Source organism: Polypterus senegalus, chromosome 6, assembly GCF_016835505.1.
Source record: "Polypterus senegalus isolate Bchr_013 chromosome 6, ASM1683550v1, whole genome shotgun sequence".
In the NCBI taxonomy this organism is placed as follows: Eukaryota; Metazoa; Chordata; class Cladistia; order Polypteriformes; family Polypteridae; genus Polypterus; species Polypterus senegalus.
In genome coordinates, this window is record NC_053159.1 from 80,565,201 (window position 1) to 80,580,985 (window position 15,785).

General features: G+C 39.4%; 1 protein-coding gene across 8 annotated transcripts in view; it reads right to left on the reverse strand.

Annotated features, from left to right (window-relative positions):
• Positions 1-15,785, reverse strand: part of LOC120531205 (tensin-like) — an 801,530-nt gene that overhangs the window by 339,807 nt on the left and 445,938 nt on the right. Inside the window, exon 1 of one of the 8 annotated variants that reach the window (XM_039756408.1) lies at positions 9,694-10,077. The exons of the other annotated variants lie outside the window; for them this stretch is intronic. Within the exon in view, the coding sequence (XP_039612342.1) occupies positions 9,694-9,717 (24 nt within the window). The 5' untranslated portion in view covers positions 9,718-10,077. Of the gene's footprint in view, positions 1-9,693; positions 10,078-15,785 lie in introns of those variants that run through there. 8 annotated transcript variants of the gene reach the window in all.

Below are 15,785 nucleotides of genomic sequence, written 5' to 3' on the forward strand. Positions count from 1 at the left end.
ATTGAGGAAAATGATTGAATATTACATACTAGCCAACCCGCGACGTACCATACGCCGCATAATCAGGCTGGTTTTTAATGATTTTTAAGCACAGGGAGAAAATTAACATTTGAAAAATCGGTAATGTAATAAATCAGCAAGAAAAGCAACATTGTAACAATGCACGGAATGAACCAACACACAATCGTCCAAGACTGAAAACTGGCGGACCCTCATCGCGCCTTCCCATGCCAGACGGAGGGATGAGAGTGCACTGCGCTCAGGCTTGGAGTGTGGAACGGCAGGAGAGGAGAAGGACGTCCACTCTGCTCCCTCCATCATGCTAGTCTGCTGATTTCTCGTTCAGTATGCACTGCCCGCTCATGTGCCCACTTCCAACTCGTCACTGGAGTCGCTGTCGTCTTTACACAGTCGAGATGCTTCTGTGACTCACGTAGACGTTTCATTGCTCTGTGCAGTTTTGGCTGCTTTTCTATATATAATCCACCAAGACACCCGACCACGGCAGTCGCGAGGTGGGTGTGCACAAAGGGTAGGGACGCAACCAGTGGGAGCGTATGAGTCGCACTTAGTGGGAATTCCACGGTTTGCAGCCCGAATGGGGTTCAACGGCTTACCCACGCCTCTCTGTGCCTAGTAGACACATGCTCAATCTCATGCATAATTATTAATTGAATGCTAAACACTTCTGGAAAGACACGGTTGTCTAAAACGGGTTTGGGTGAGAATACAACAGTAAGTGAATGAAAAGATGGAACTCTGAAGAGAGCAAAATACAACACAATAGTGAAGCTGCGGCATAACAAACGCTGCATAATTATTTATTAATGGTTGAACACTTCTGGAAAGACACAGTTGTCTAAAAAGATGGAACTCTGGAGAGAGCAACATATAATTGTCTATGAGTGAAGAAGACGCATGTTTGTCACGGATGCGAATTGCTGTATGTAGCGTGTAAAACAGTTTGCAATGGTGCACGCGGTCGTGCGTCGTAACCGAAAACTCGGTTTTTAAAGCATGCTTACTTCATTGCGTTTTAACCTCAGTTGGAAAGGATTGTTTTAAGGATCCCATGGGATACCCCTCGCAAACCGTTTTACACGCTGCATATGGCGATTCACCTCCGTGAGAAACTTGCCTCTATGAACAACAACAACATTTATATAGCACATTTTCATACAAAAAAATGTAGCTCAAAGTACTTTACAAAATTAAGAATAGAAAAATAGAAGTCACAATAAAAAATAAACATTAGTCAACTTTAATTAACATAGAATAAGTAAGGTCCGATGGCCAGGGTGGACAGAAAAAACAAAAAAAAAACTCCAGAGGCTGGAGAAAAAAATAAAATCTGTAGGGATTCCAGACCAAGAGACTGCCCAGACCCCTCTGGGCAATCTACCTAACATAAATCAAACAGTCCTCTTTGTATTTAGGGTTTTCATGGAAGGACTTGATGATGATGGTCACGTAGACTTCTGGCTTTCAGTCCATCAATGTTGGTGCATCATGATGCTTTGAGTAGGTGGTGGTGGCGCAGGCCGCCACCACAAAGAAACCGGAAAAAGAAACAGAAGAGAGAGTAGGGGTCAGTACGGATTTTGTCAGTCAACGTGGCTCTTAGGTGCCAGGAGTTGGTGGGTGTGGTTCCTTCCTGCGTGCGCCATAGGTGTCTTACTTGTCGGCGGCTCAGTGAATCCATGCCCCTTCCAGCGTGCTTTCCATGGTTGTCTTGCCTTAGTGAATTATATATATAGATTTGTGAATGGCAAAACTATGTGAAGCTCTAGGATTAGCAGTTAGTTTGAAGGTAAAATTAGAGTCAGGTGTGTTCAATCAATGGGATGACAATCAGGTGTGAGTGGGCACCCTGTGTTATTTAAAGAACAGGGATCTATCAAAGTCTGCTCTTCACAACACGTTTGTGGAAGTGTATCATGGCACGAACAAAGGAGATTTCTGAGGACCACAGAAAAAGAGTTATTGATGCTCATCAGGTGAAAAAGGTTACAAAACCATCTCTAAAGAGTTTGGACTCCACCAATCCACAGTCAGACAGATTGTGTACAAATGGAGGAAATTCAAGACCATTGTTACCCTCCCCAGGAGTGGTCAACCAACAAAGATCACTCCAAGAGCAAGGCGTGTAATAGTCGGCAGGTGACAAAGGACCCCAAGATAACTTCTAAGCACCTGAAGGCCTCTCTAACATTGGCTAATGTTCAAGTTCATGAGTCTACCATCAGGAGAACACTGAATAACAATGGTGTGCATGGCAGGGTTGCAAGGAGAAAGCCACTGCTCTCCAAAAAACATTGCTGCTCGTCTGCAGTTTGCTAAAGATCACGTGGACAAACCAGAAGGCTATTGGAAGAATGTTTTGTGGACTGATGAGACCAAAATAGAACTTTTTGGTTTAAATGAAAAGCGTTATGTTTGGAGAAAGGAAAACACTGCATTCCAGCATAAGAACCTTATCCCATCTGTGAAACATGGTGGTGGTAGTATCATGGTTTGGGCCTGTTTTGCTGCATCTGGGCCAGGATGGCTTGCCTTCATTGATGGAACAATGAATTCTGAATTATATCAGAGAATTCTAAAGGAAAATGTCAGGACATCTGTCCATGAACTGAATCTCAAGAGAAGGTGGGTCATGCAGCAAGACAATGACCCTAAGCACACAAGTCGTTCTACCAAAGAATGGTTAAAGAAGAATAAAGTTAATGTTTTGAAATGGCCAAGTCAAAGTCCTGACCTTAATCCAATCGAAATGTTGTGGAAGAACCTGAAGCAAGCAATTAATGTGAGGAAACCCACCAACATCCCAGAGTTGAAGCTGTTCTATACAGAGGAATGGGCTAAAATTCCTCCAAGCTGGTGTACAGGAATGATCAAAAGTTACCGGAAACGTTTAGTTGCAGCTATTGCTGCAAAGGGGTCACACCAGATACTGAAAGCAAAGGTTCACATACTTTTGCCACTCACAAATACGTAATATTCGATCATTTTCCTTAATAAATAAATGACCAAGTATAATATTTTTGTCTCATTTGTTTAACTGGTTTCTCTTTATCTACTTTTAGGACTTGAGTGAAAATCTGATGATGTTTTAGGTCATATTTACACAGAAATATAGAAAATTCTAAAGGGTTCACAAACTTTCAAGCACAACTGTATTTATTTACTGAAAGAATGTTTACTGTACTATTTGCACTTTTGTTTGGATTTAAAAAAAAAGCACTCAACACTTTTGCACCAAACCCTTGCTGAATGTGTGTGTTCTTATTCTTGGTTCATGACTAATCGGCGGTTTCAGGTTCAACAGGATCCCAGAAGCAACCAAGGAACATGGAGCCCACCTGGAGCATCACACCATGCAGTTATTTTACCATCACCTAAACAGCTACCTTACTTCACCTTTGTTTGTGAACATAATATTTCTTGAGTGTCACACAGACAAATGTACCAATTCTAATTATTATAATTCTGTACACTATTTTAAGCAGGTAAAATATCTATATTTGAGGAGAGAATGTTAATAGTAAAAAAAAGAAAAAATGCCACTGGGATTGTAAAGTATAGAGGGGAATCTTCTTTTATTGCATTTGCACTGTCAGGAAGAGTCTCTCAGATTTCAATAAGCGTATACTTCAAATAATTGAGTACATGTGGGACATTTGCTTTGCTAAATGGTTCTGAAGATAGCCCATGGTCTTGGGTTGAAGAATGATTTAATAATAAACAGAGTATAGATGAACTCTTAAGATTTAAGCTGGGAGAGATTGTATTTTACATTAAGTAGTACTGTCAGTTTCATGTATCCTAGACTTACTAGCATCTTCACTTCAACTGCCTTTTATTAGATTTCATTGGGGAGAATGATAATGGGTATTGTGAGGTTTCTGAACTCTTTTGGGACACCCAACCCACCAAACACAGGGCAGCATGCCGAAGCGTGACTGCCGCAAATATGGAGGACTGCATGTCTGTTGCTGAGGAAACTACAGGTTTACAGCGCAACAGCAGAGTGCCGCCTGTCGCCGATTTGCAGCAAATAGTATAACTTGGCCACTGACATTGAACCGATTATGTCCGTTTGCTGTGTCTTTGTACAGTAGAGTGGTAGCTCCCTTGCAATAAATAACCCTGCTGTACCCGTTTCAAGCTGAATAAAGCTGGTTTTGCTAAAGTACTGAGACTTAGCCTCATGTTTTAGGGTACAAGACAGGGACTCACGTGCCATAGTATGTAAGGACATTGGCATAATAAAAAAGTGGGGAAATGAGTAAGATGTTCACTTTGTGTGTGTTGTTGTATCTCTGTGTGACTTTTGGATTTTGTAAGAATTTAAAGGTATGTTCTTTAACTTGTTTTTAACCAAAGTTTGTCCATCACTTTTAACTGCTACTCAAAGAAAACATGGCAGTTTAGTTGAATAAAAAGAAAACATTTCCATTTGACCTTCATTATGTACACTATATTCAAGGTATACTTGAAAAAAAATGCTTCCCTTTTTGTGCCAAAGTACAGAGATTTCTAAAATGCCATGCTCTGTATGAATTCTCAAAAACTGTTCCCTTAGTTTTTTTAAAATCACTTTTAACAAGTTAAAATCAACAATTAATTGATACTATTGCAAATAAAAATGTGTAAAAAGAATAGCTATTAATTTATACTCATTCACATCTGTGTTTATCATACAGTGGTCATTTTAATTGCAGACATTGTTAAAGAACATAGTATACAATCCTAACATTTCCTTACTAAAGAAAAATAATGCGTTGTGAATAAACCAAAAACATATTGGTAAATTTAATGGAAAAGTAAAACAAACGCAGACAGAGAACTTCAACATTGACAAATTAAATTTAAAAACAAATAAGATGTTCAATTAAATGAAGGTACTTATTACAGGAAGAAATTGGCTGCTGATGAATATATTGGATGGTACGAAAACCAGAAGGCGAAGTGGCACTCTGGGACCAAGTCTGGGAAAGGCTGACTTAAAATTGTTTTAGAATATAATCATTTTGAGTCATGAAAATATTTTAACAATGTATACCACAGGATAATATGAAGCAGTCTGATATGCATGCTGGATGCACAGAGACTGAAAATGATCTTAAGAGAAAAAGGAAAGAGAACATTATGTGTGGCAGTGTATGAGACAGTTTTATTTTGAAATGCAATATGTGTGAGTCATAATATATTCTATTAGGCAGCTGTACACAATGTTTTTTTTTCTGTTAACTGGGTAGCTCTGTTTTGTGAGTAATGTGATAAAGAAAGACCTCCTGGCATCCTCTACTACCAGCTGTCACTGAACAGAGATACTGTGATTGAAAGGTATCATTCTCTTTTAAATACTGCGATTGAAAGGTATCATTCTCTTTTAAATATTATGATATCCAAAACATAACACATTATACCATAGCCAAATGAATATGCCAACTGAATATCCTTATTCAACAGCAAAGAAATCTGCAGAGAATATTATCAGTATTGAATATAATGACAGATTATAAGGTAGGTTTTTATTAACTTTTCATTAGATTACATTTAGGTGATCCTTTATCTACAGTTTTGATAAATGTTTGCATTTGCATGTAAGATTGTTTAAAATACTCTCAATGGCTTAAAATTTGCCAGCATTTCATTTTTCCAGATTGCAGACACATTCTTGGAACCACCCCTGCAGTAAATCCATGTGCAGAGTGACACTTGTAACTAACATCAAAACTGTCCTGCAATTAGTGGCCATTTTATGAAGTGTATACATTGTTTATAAGGTTAGACTAATTATGTAAATAGTGCAATGAACTAAAATTGAACCTTGAGTACTTACTAATTAACATTTTAAAGTAACTTTCACGTTAGGGCACTTTTGTAGATTTATTTTCAGAAATATATTAAAACAAAAACAGACATGTATGAATGCATATACAAAGTAAATATAATACCATTATTCTATTTTAATAAAATCATGCACATATCCTGTCAGAAGCAACAGCACTATTTTGAGTTATACTGTACTTTAATCGGTGTACCTGCTTAATGTAATGCAATCTAGAAACTTTTCAGATTTGAAGAATAAAGATAAGTATTACTTGAAGAGAATTAAGCTACACACAATTCAGGAAAAAAAAATCACTAAGACTGATGGAAAACTAAGGTAAGGTATTCAAGAAAAAATCCCATTCATGGGTACTTGAGACAACTACTTCAAAGTATTACATACAATCTTTGTTTTTTAATCATATTTTAAACTTCCAAAGAAAATAACAAAAATAAATCAAATTTCCCAAATGAGTCTAAACAATTTTTGCTCCTCTTTTTAAAGGTTGCATATTAATTTGAAGTACGTATCTACTTTTCAAGCAAATCACTGTCATTTTTTTTTTTTATTTGCCTTTGAAAAGGCATTGAAAAAGTATTTTCAGTGTTATATTCCTTTTGGAAATGGTAGTCTATTACATGGATTAAAGGCCACACGACTACAGAACTGATTCATTAAAAGTAGTAATGTATTAACAAAAGTGCTACTCTTCGCTTTTCAGTTCATTCACGAGGGTGGCCAGATACCTCTGTGACTCCTGGCAGAAACATTTCATGCCAGTATCCTCTGTTAAACACAAATGCAGTTCCTTACAAAAGCACTTCTTTTGGCCTTAACTACTTTTTTTTATTATTGTAAACAAACCAACAAACGGAATCATTGACCCAATTCATGTTAAGCTGTTTGGATGCAACATATTTCACTCAACACTTTATGACCAGTATTAACTTGGATAATTAAAGAACTATTACATCTTTCATACTGAATACTTTTATTTAGAACATTGGGAAATTACAAATTACATTTATTAAAACAAGAAATAATATCTCTATTTAAGTCATGCATTTTATAATTTTAGGATCATTTTTCTCATGACAACATGTGACAATCTGAACGCATCTAAACACTTCATCACTGGACTGTATTGCAGGTTCAGTTCCAAGCAATGGTTTTGTGTGCAACTTGTCAGTGTTGAAAAAAGATACACAAACATTTTTTCAAAATAGTATTATGCCTGTAAAGTGCTTTTCGAATGGTGCTATAGAAATTAATTCCTGACTTGGGATTTGTTACCTGAATGTGTCTTTGGATATGAACATTTTCTATTAGATGTGCATATCATTTTAAATTAATACCTAAAAATATCTGAACATTAGCTGAACTCTTGCAATTAGTACATATTAAAGGTTATATTATATATCAGGAGTGAGAAGTCTTCACTGCATTGTACAGTGATACCGAGTTTTTATGGCATCCTATAGCAACCTGTTTTCTTTTCACAACTGCATCTTATCAACATTAGATGATCATTTTAGACATAAGTCTATGAAACAAACACTACAGTAATGCAGAATGCTATCTTACAAATACCAACCTGTGCTAATATAACTGTGAACACAGTAAATATATTCATGTGCAAGACTATTTGGAAGTATAAATAATTAACAAGAAAGCTAATTAGGTAAAGCTTTAAGATATTGACAAAAAGACTATCTACAAAATGAAGCCACTGTATTTCTTCAACTACTGTCAATGGACTAAGAATAGTGCATTACGCACTTGATAACATTACACAATTGTTGATAATAATTGAACTCAGACAGTAGTTTATGTTTAGTGAATTTCCCCTTGGGATTAATAAAGTATCTATCTATCTATCTATCTATCTATCTATCTATCTATCTATCTATCTATCTATCTATCTATCTATCTATCTATCTATCTATCTATCTATCTATCTATCTATCTATCTATCTATCTATCTATCTATCTATCTATCTATCTATCTATCTATCTATCTATCTAGTATGTGTGGTCTGTTAGACTATTGTCCTATGATGTGTCCATGTATGCCAGAATAGGATCAGGTTCCCATAATCTTACCAGGACAAAGTGGATATGAAAAACGAATGCATCATACTCACTCACCGTAAGCAATTCAATGTACTGGTGAGGCTTCATCTGGATTACTGTCTGTAGTTTTGGTCTCCATACCACAAAAGAAGACATAGCAATGGTAGAGAAAATCCAGTCAAGAGCAACTAGACTGATTCCAGGCAAGGTTTTTTGCACTAGGATTCAGGTAATCAGTGCAAAGAAACAGTGGTAAAGAGTACACCAGGTAAGTTAATTTGTGTTCTTCTGTGAATTACAATAAAGTTCTGTATTTGAATGCATTCGTTTTTATCATGGTGCCAGAGAGTGATGAATACATGTAAGAATTTAACTGTACTGTTTGGGCAGGTAGTTTGGGAGCATGCACTGATACAGTGTGTTGTACTGTATACACATGACAACACTACTACAGCTACTACTAGTACTTATACTACTTTATTTTTGGTTAACTAAGTAAGTGATGAAGGTGGTGTTGTGGGCAGGGCTTTAGCCTCATCAACTCGGAGTTCTCACACCAGATTTTGTCTGAGGCTTTTGCCCATTTGGCCTGCTTTCTCCATAAGTTTTCCTTCCAAACTTAAAGAGATGTCCAGTTTAGGTTAAATCATTGATTCCAAAATGCCTGCTGTGAGAGGATATATGTTTAATGAAACCTGTGTGTTTCCTGCCCTTCACCCAGCACTGCTGGCATAGGCTCCAGCCCCTGTGGTGCTGAACAGGATTAAACTGGTTGGGGAATGTTATATTTAGGTACTGTCACGCACTATAATAGGCTGCTTCTACACTGAAGGTTGGTTCATGTCTCTCTGTGATCCTGGATTCAATTGAAATAATTAAAATAGGTGTATTTTTATAATTGAATGACTCTAGAATTACTCAGTATATTAAAAAAAAGTATAGGTTTGATCTCACATTCATATTTTTAATACTGACAATTCTTTGCTACAATTAACTATATAATTAACAAAACGAAAAACAGTTAACAAAAATAGTTTTATTAATCTGTGCACTTATAGGTGCCATGCACAGTACAACACCATCTTACAAAACATTACTGTTTTGCTACAAGGTGAATATTTACTTTTCCCAGTCTGCAAAAGAAAAGACAGATCAGAAAAGGAAAACAAGGACAGAGGTTAAGCAATATTTCTTTTCAGTTCTTAACTAAGCAGATATAAGGTGTTTGGTTTTGGAAAGAGCACTTTTCAGGTCATTGCATGTTCTACAAACGACTAGATGGAAAAACATAACATCCACATATGGCATATGATCACAAATAGATTAGAATGTGCTGTTTACACAAATGTCTTTACAGCATTTACAAATATCAATTTAACAGAATGACTATAGCAAATATTCCAGTTTACAGAAACTAAATGACATGCTAGATTTCAGTATTAAACTATTAGTAAATGTATTGCAATGCACTAAAGCATTAATTGTATGCACGTTTAGCAATGCCAGTAATGACACCTGCAAATATTCGGATCATGCTGCTGAAATTCTGACTGATGGAAAGACAGACGTACAGACATACACATTGGATCTGCAGAACTTCCACTACATCACCGTGTGCAGGCTATACGTTTTTCCCATCGTGATAGTTATTTGAACTGTCATTGATCGCTAAGTCAGTATTAATTATAAGTTAAAGTGTTAAACTAACAACCATAAAAGTGTAATGTATTTGGCAGAAAGGCACTAGCAAGCTGCATACCTGGCGTCCGGGTGACAGTCCTTACCTGGCACAGGGCAGCTGCCATCATTTCGCCGTCAGCTGCACCATCGCCTACACCACTTAAGTTGTCCACAACAGTCCACTCGTGAGATGCTCCGGTGAGTGATGCAATGACGCAACTTCTGGCAGAATGTATCAGTTACACGGGGTTTAAAAAAAAAGTCCGTGGTTTCAAATCTGCGACTAACCCATACGAAGTACAACGAGTTTCTGAAACTACTTCCACGCTGTGTATCAGCTACGCTTTACTGCCTCTCTTTTCTTTCAGTTCAACGAACACTACTTCTATAGGTGGTTATCAAAAACTGGGAAACCACCTGGATTATCCCATAACTTGAACACAATACAATGTAAATGCCAAGCCAATTAGTCGGCAGCAAACTCCATGAAATCAAGCAGCAAAACTCGTGCGCGCGCGCGTGCGTGTGAGGGCGCGCGTGTGCGCGCAGCCAGCCAGCCGCACCGCAGCCAAGTGAACTACTGAAATTTATTAAGAGCGCTCAAGCAACAGGGGCAGGACTTGAAACGACAGACTCGCAGGCGCCCCCAGCCCACCCCTCCTTCTGTTTCTCGCTCTCTCTCTCTCTTTCTTCACTCTCGCTCTGGTTATCAGGTTCTCGGTTTACAGGTTAAACATGAGTTGACAAGCTCCCAGCTCGCCAAGCGCTGCGTATTCCAAAGCTGACCCTTCCCTGCGGCGGATTGCCTGGTTTCCTGTTTTTTTCTTTTCTTATGTTATAAGCGAGTATGTTGGTATTGGTCTTAAATTTGAATCTAAGCATGCATCTTCATGCAGGCTTTGTGTTCAGTTTTCAACTACTTACTATACAAAATGCTTAAATGATTTGGTTTGTTGCATTAATATACAACATATAAGATACCTACAGTAATAAAACTAGATGGAGTCTAAAGGAAGAAATACTGTAGTCTTTTGATACTTAACAAAACAGTCTCCAAGACCAAAGTTTTCTCCGTGGACATGTGTAAAAGAAATTCACTGTTTTTCATTATCAGTGAAAACTACAACTGGCTGCTATTTCCTGGCAATTTATACATACACATCAAAACTGGGTTATCTGGAAACCATAAACACAGTTTATATGTAAGTCAAGAGTTGATCCCATTAGATTTTTCCATACTGAGGTATGTACTGTAAAAACACAAACTAATCAGAAGATAGGTTTTGAATTATCATCATTCATCGATCCCAGAAGAGCCCCTTGCAAAAAAGCTGAATCCAGGTTTGGTGGAATGGATTGTGGGCCACATTGCTAGTTGTGCCTTCTAGTGTATTCAGACCTGGTGATAGCGGTTGGCCTGCACTAGCTGTTGGATGTTGAAATCACAGCTTGTGAGCATTGCTGCACCTGGAGCACCACTAAAATCCAACGTTTCCCAAGTGATGTTATTGTGGGGTTTGTTTTTGCTGGGCTCTACTGATGCATAGCATGTAGGCTATTTTTTTCCCCAAAATTGTCAGCTCCTCATGTAATGAATGCTGTCACCAGCACCAACTATTCTATAAATTATGTAGCATATCTACTCAATCTAATCAAGGTATTGTGTTTGGCATTATTGGCATTTGGTTGAATAATATTTATTTGACATGTTAGTTATTATAATACTAGCACCTGCTATGAGTGACATGGTATGGACAGAAGTACAGCAATGTTTTGATGCCTATAGACGCACCCAGTATTAAGGCTGTTTAAGGTGTATAGAATCTATGTGTTTGTGTTTGACTTTGTGTTTAGTTTTTATTGATCTAAAATACTGTAGAGAGTTATGGTTTGTATGGGCACAATATGTACACTTTGTGACCATTTTAATGCACATACAGTACCCACTCTTCCCTTGTACATGACATCTCAATCGGTGTTAGCATCATATGTGCAGAGAAAGCTATTTAAAGGGGTAATAAAGTAAAAATAGATATTGTGTGGATGCAATTCAACTGAAGAATGGTTAAGAACTATGTTTCCAGTGGCTACGATTACCAAAAATAGTTTTTGATGCTGAACATAAAGACTATATTGGGAACAGAAGTGCTACTATGATTTTCATATATAATAATGTAATTGATGTATTACCAATGAATCAACATGCCAGAAATATCTACCCAAAAAGAAACACAGCTTCAGGAAGACTGGCTAAAATATTTGCTAAGAGACAGACAGACATACAATGAATGTTATGACAGAGATACATTAGAAAGTACAACTCATCATGTTGCATCGTTTCTGAAGAGGATAAAGAAAACAAACTCTGGACCCTGGAAAACTGTAAAAATATTGCCTTGTCCAATGAATCACATATCCTGCTTATTCATACAGATGAGAATATCTGACAAAAATCCCATTAGGTCATTGACCCATCATGCTGTATGTCATCAGTACTGACTGAAACTGATGACGCAATAGTCTTAGACATTTTATGCTTCTTGATAAAAGCACAGTAACATTTAAATGCTAGATATCTGACCTTCATTGTTATTGAGGCGCACCCCCTCTACATGGCAGCAGTGAACCTATCTGTGAATGGTGTTTTCATTAGTATAATCAGCCATGCCATAAAAATAAAGAGACATGCTACTGGAGTTTTGACTGTAAAAGTTACTAAATGTTTGGCCTCTCATGCCATCAGATCTTAAATTCACTTTAACGCCTGTAGGATAGCATGGAACCAGCTATTATAACCAACAGCTATTTTATAATAGCTACAGGATATAACCACCTCATTCACTCATGCAATCCTGGAAATTCTAGGGCTAGTCATTCAACAAATAAACAGGGACTCAATGTTTCACTTGAGGCAAAGTGACCGTTCACATTTCTGGATCAACAGTATTAATGAGTAAAACCATTAAAAAAAATTTCTGTGCTGCTACTTTTTATGGCTAAGCTAAAAGCAAAGCAACTTGTGAGAAAGTGGCATTTCAAGCCTTCAGTGCCTTCTGTGATCCTGGGAAATGTGTCAGGTCCTACAGAGAATGCAGTTTGTTGTGTTTTTGTGAAACGTGGCTAACAACAAACATCCCAGATGCTAATGTGGAGCTACCCGGGTTTAGCACAGTTAGAGCGGACAGAGACCCAAATACCTGCGTGAAGCGGAAAGGAGGAGGACTCGCTCTCTATGTGAATACAAGGTGTGGCAACTATGGACATGTAAACGTTAAAATCTCCACCTGCTGCAGGGACATCGAACTGTTGACCATAAGTCTGCGTCCGAATTACTTGCCCAGAGAGTTTGGACACGTCATTGTTGTTATTGTTTACATCCCCCCTCGGGCAGACATGGAAATATCGGGTGACATCATCCATTCCATTGTTGCTAAATTACAAACACAGCACACTGAGGCACTTGTGCTAATCGCCGGAGACTTTAACCACGTGACTCTGGACAAAACATTATCTGCCTTCTCCCGGTATGTGGATTGTAACACCCGGGGAAATAGGATTATTGACCTACTGTATGCAAACGTTAAAGATGCATACAGCGCCACCCCGCTGCCTGTGCTTGGGAAAGCAGATCATAACCTGGTTCTGTTTAAGCCTCACTACAAACCAAGAGTGAGGGCACTACCTACAACCACGCGCTCATTCAGAAAGTGGTCCCTTGTGGCAGAGCAGGCTCTGAGAGACTGCTTTGGAACTACGGACTGGGATATCCTGCAGGGGTCACATAGTGAGAACATTGAGGAGGTTGTTGCCTGCACTACTGACTACATCAACTTCTGTATGGACATTGTAGTTCCAGTAAAAACAGTATGCTGCTATGCTAACAACAAGCCATGGATTACAAGTGACATCAAGGGCCTTTTGAACCAGAAGAAAAGGGCTTTTAAAGGCGGTGATCAGCATGAGCTTAAGCGCATGCAGAAGGAACTCTGAGTCCAGCTCTTGGCGGTGAAGGAGCAGTACAGGAGAAAGCTGGAGCAGAAGTTGCAGAATAACAGCATGAAGGAAGTGTGGGAGGGATGAAGATCATCACTGGCTGCAGCTCAAAGCGGGGTGCCACCATTGAGAGAGACATGGAGAGAGTAAACCAAATGAACAACTTCTTTAACAGGTTTGACCACGCTAACCCACTCTCACCTTTTAGTACTGCACCCTCCACCCATCCTCCTGCTGATACCAGCATAGAAGTGATATCCTCACCCACAATTACAGCAGCCCAGATGAGCAGAGCTGAGGAGACTTTGTGCCAGCAAAGCAGTGGGTCCAGATGGAGTATCGCCACGACTGCTGAAGGCCTGTGCGCTGGAGCTGGGGAGTCCTCTATAGCGCATCTTCATCACCCCACTCCCAAAGGTATCACGTCACAGTGAGCTGAATGACTTCCGACCTGTCGCTCTGACGCCACATGTGATGAAGACCATGGAGCAGCTGCTGCTTCACCACCTGAGGCCACAGGTCCACCACATCCTCGACCCTCTGCAGTTTGCATACCAGGAGAAGGTGGGAATGGAGGATGCCATCATCTATATGCTACACCGATCCCTCTCCCACTTGGACAGAGGCAGTGGTACTGTAAGAATTATGTTTCTGGACTTCTCTAGCGTCTTCAACACTATCCAACCTCTGCTCCGTAGGGACAAGCTGACAGAGATGGGAGTAGATACATACCTGATGGCATGGATCATGGACCATTTTACAGACAGACCTCAGTATGTGCATCTCGGGAACTGCAGGTCTGACATTGTGGTCAGCAACACAGGAGCGCTGCAGGGAACTGTACTTTCTCTGGTCCTGTTCAGCCTATATACATCGGACTTCCAATACAACTCGGAGTCCTGCCACGTGCAAAAGTTCGCTGACGACACTGCTATCATGGGCCGCATCAGGAATGGGCAGGAGGAGGAGTATAGGAACCTAATCAAGGACTTTGTTAAATGGTGCAACTCCAACCACTTACACCTGAACACCAGCAAAACCAAGAAGTTGGTGGTGGATTTTAGGAGACCCAGGCCCCTCCTAGACCCCATGATTATCAGAGGTGACTCTGTGCAGAGGATACAGACCTATAAATACCTGGGACTGCAGCTGGATGATAAATTGGACTGGACTGCCAATACTGATGCTCTGTGCAAGAGAGGACAGAGCCGACTATACTTCCTTAGAAGACTGGTGTCCTTCAACATCTGCAATAAGATGCTGCAGATGTTCTATCAGATGGTTGTGGCGAGTGCCCTGTTCTATGCGGTGGTGTGCTGGGGAGGCAGCATGAACAAGAAAGATGCCTCATGCCTGTACAAACTGGTGAGGAAGGCAGGCTCTATTGTAGGCATGGAGCTGGACAGTTTGACATCCGTGGCAGAGCGACAGGCGATGAGCAGGCTCCTGTCAATCATGGAGAATCCCTGCATCCACTGGACAGTATCATCTCCAGACAGAGGAGCAGCTTCAGAGACAGACTGCTGTCACTGTCCTGCTCCAATGACAGACTGAGGAGATCGTTACTCCCCCACACTATGCGACTCTGATATTTGGGGTTTTTTTTTCAGGTAAGGGGGAGCCCTGCAGAAAAAAGCCTCTTGAGTAATCAGTGTCAGCATAAGAAATATGGTATGCAGTTATGGTACATCATTATGCCAGTAACAAAAAAAAACTATGTGAAATTAACACAGACAGACAGACAGACAGACAGACAAATGTGAAACTCACAATATGACTTATATACACACTTCTGCTGAATAATTTGTTGGCTAGTGTCTGAGAGAGGATGCACAGCTTTGTTCATAATGGCACTCAGTTTTATTTTAATTCTATCCTTTGCTACTACCTCCAGAGGGCCCACAGTGTGCCCCAAAACTGCACCGGAATTTTAATTAGCTTGTTGATTTGGTGGGCTTCTCTCGAAGTGATATTACCAGCCCAGCATGCCACAGCATAGAAAATCACACTGGCAATCACAAAGTAATAAAAGATTTAAAGAATGTTACTTCCCACATTAAAGGAATGCAGTCTCCTAAGAAAAAAAAAACTGTTCTGCCCTTTCTTACATAGTTCCTCTGTGTTCTGAGACCAGTTCAACCTGTCATTAATGTGGACCCTCAAGTACTTGTAGGAGTGGATCATTTCTTCCTGAAAAGTGGCC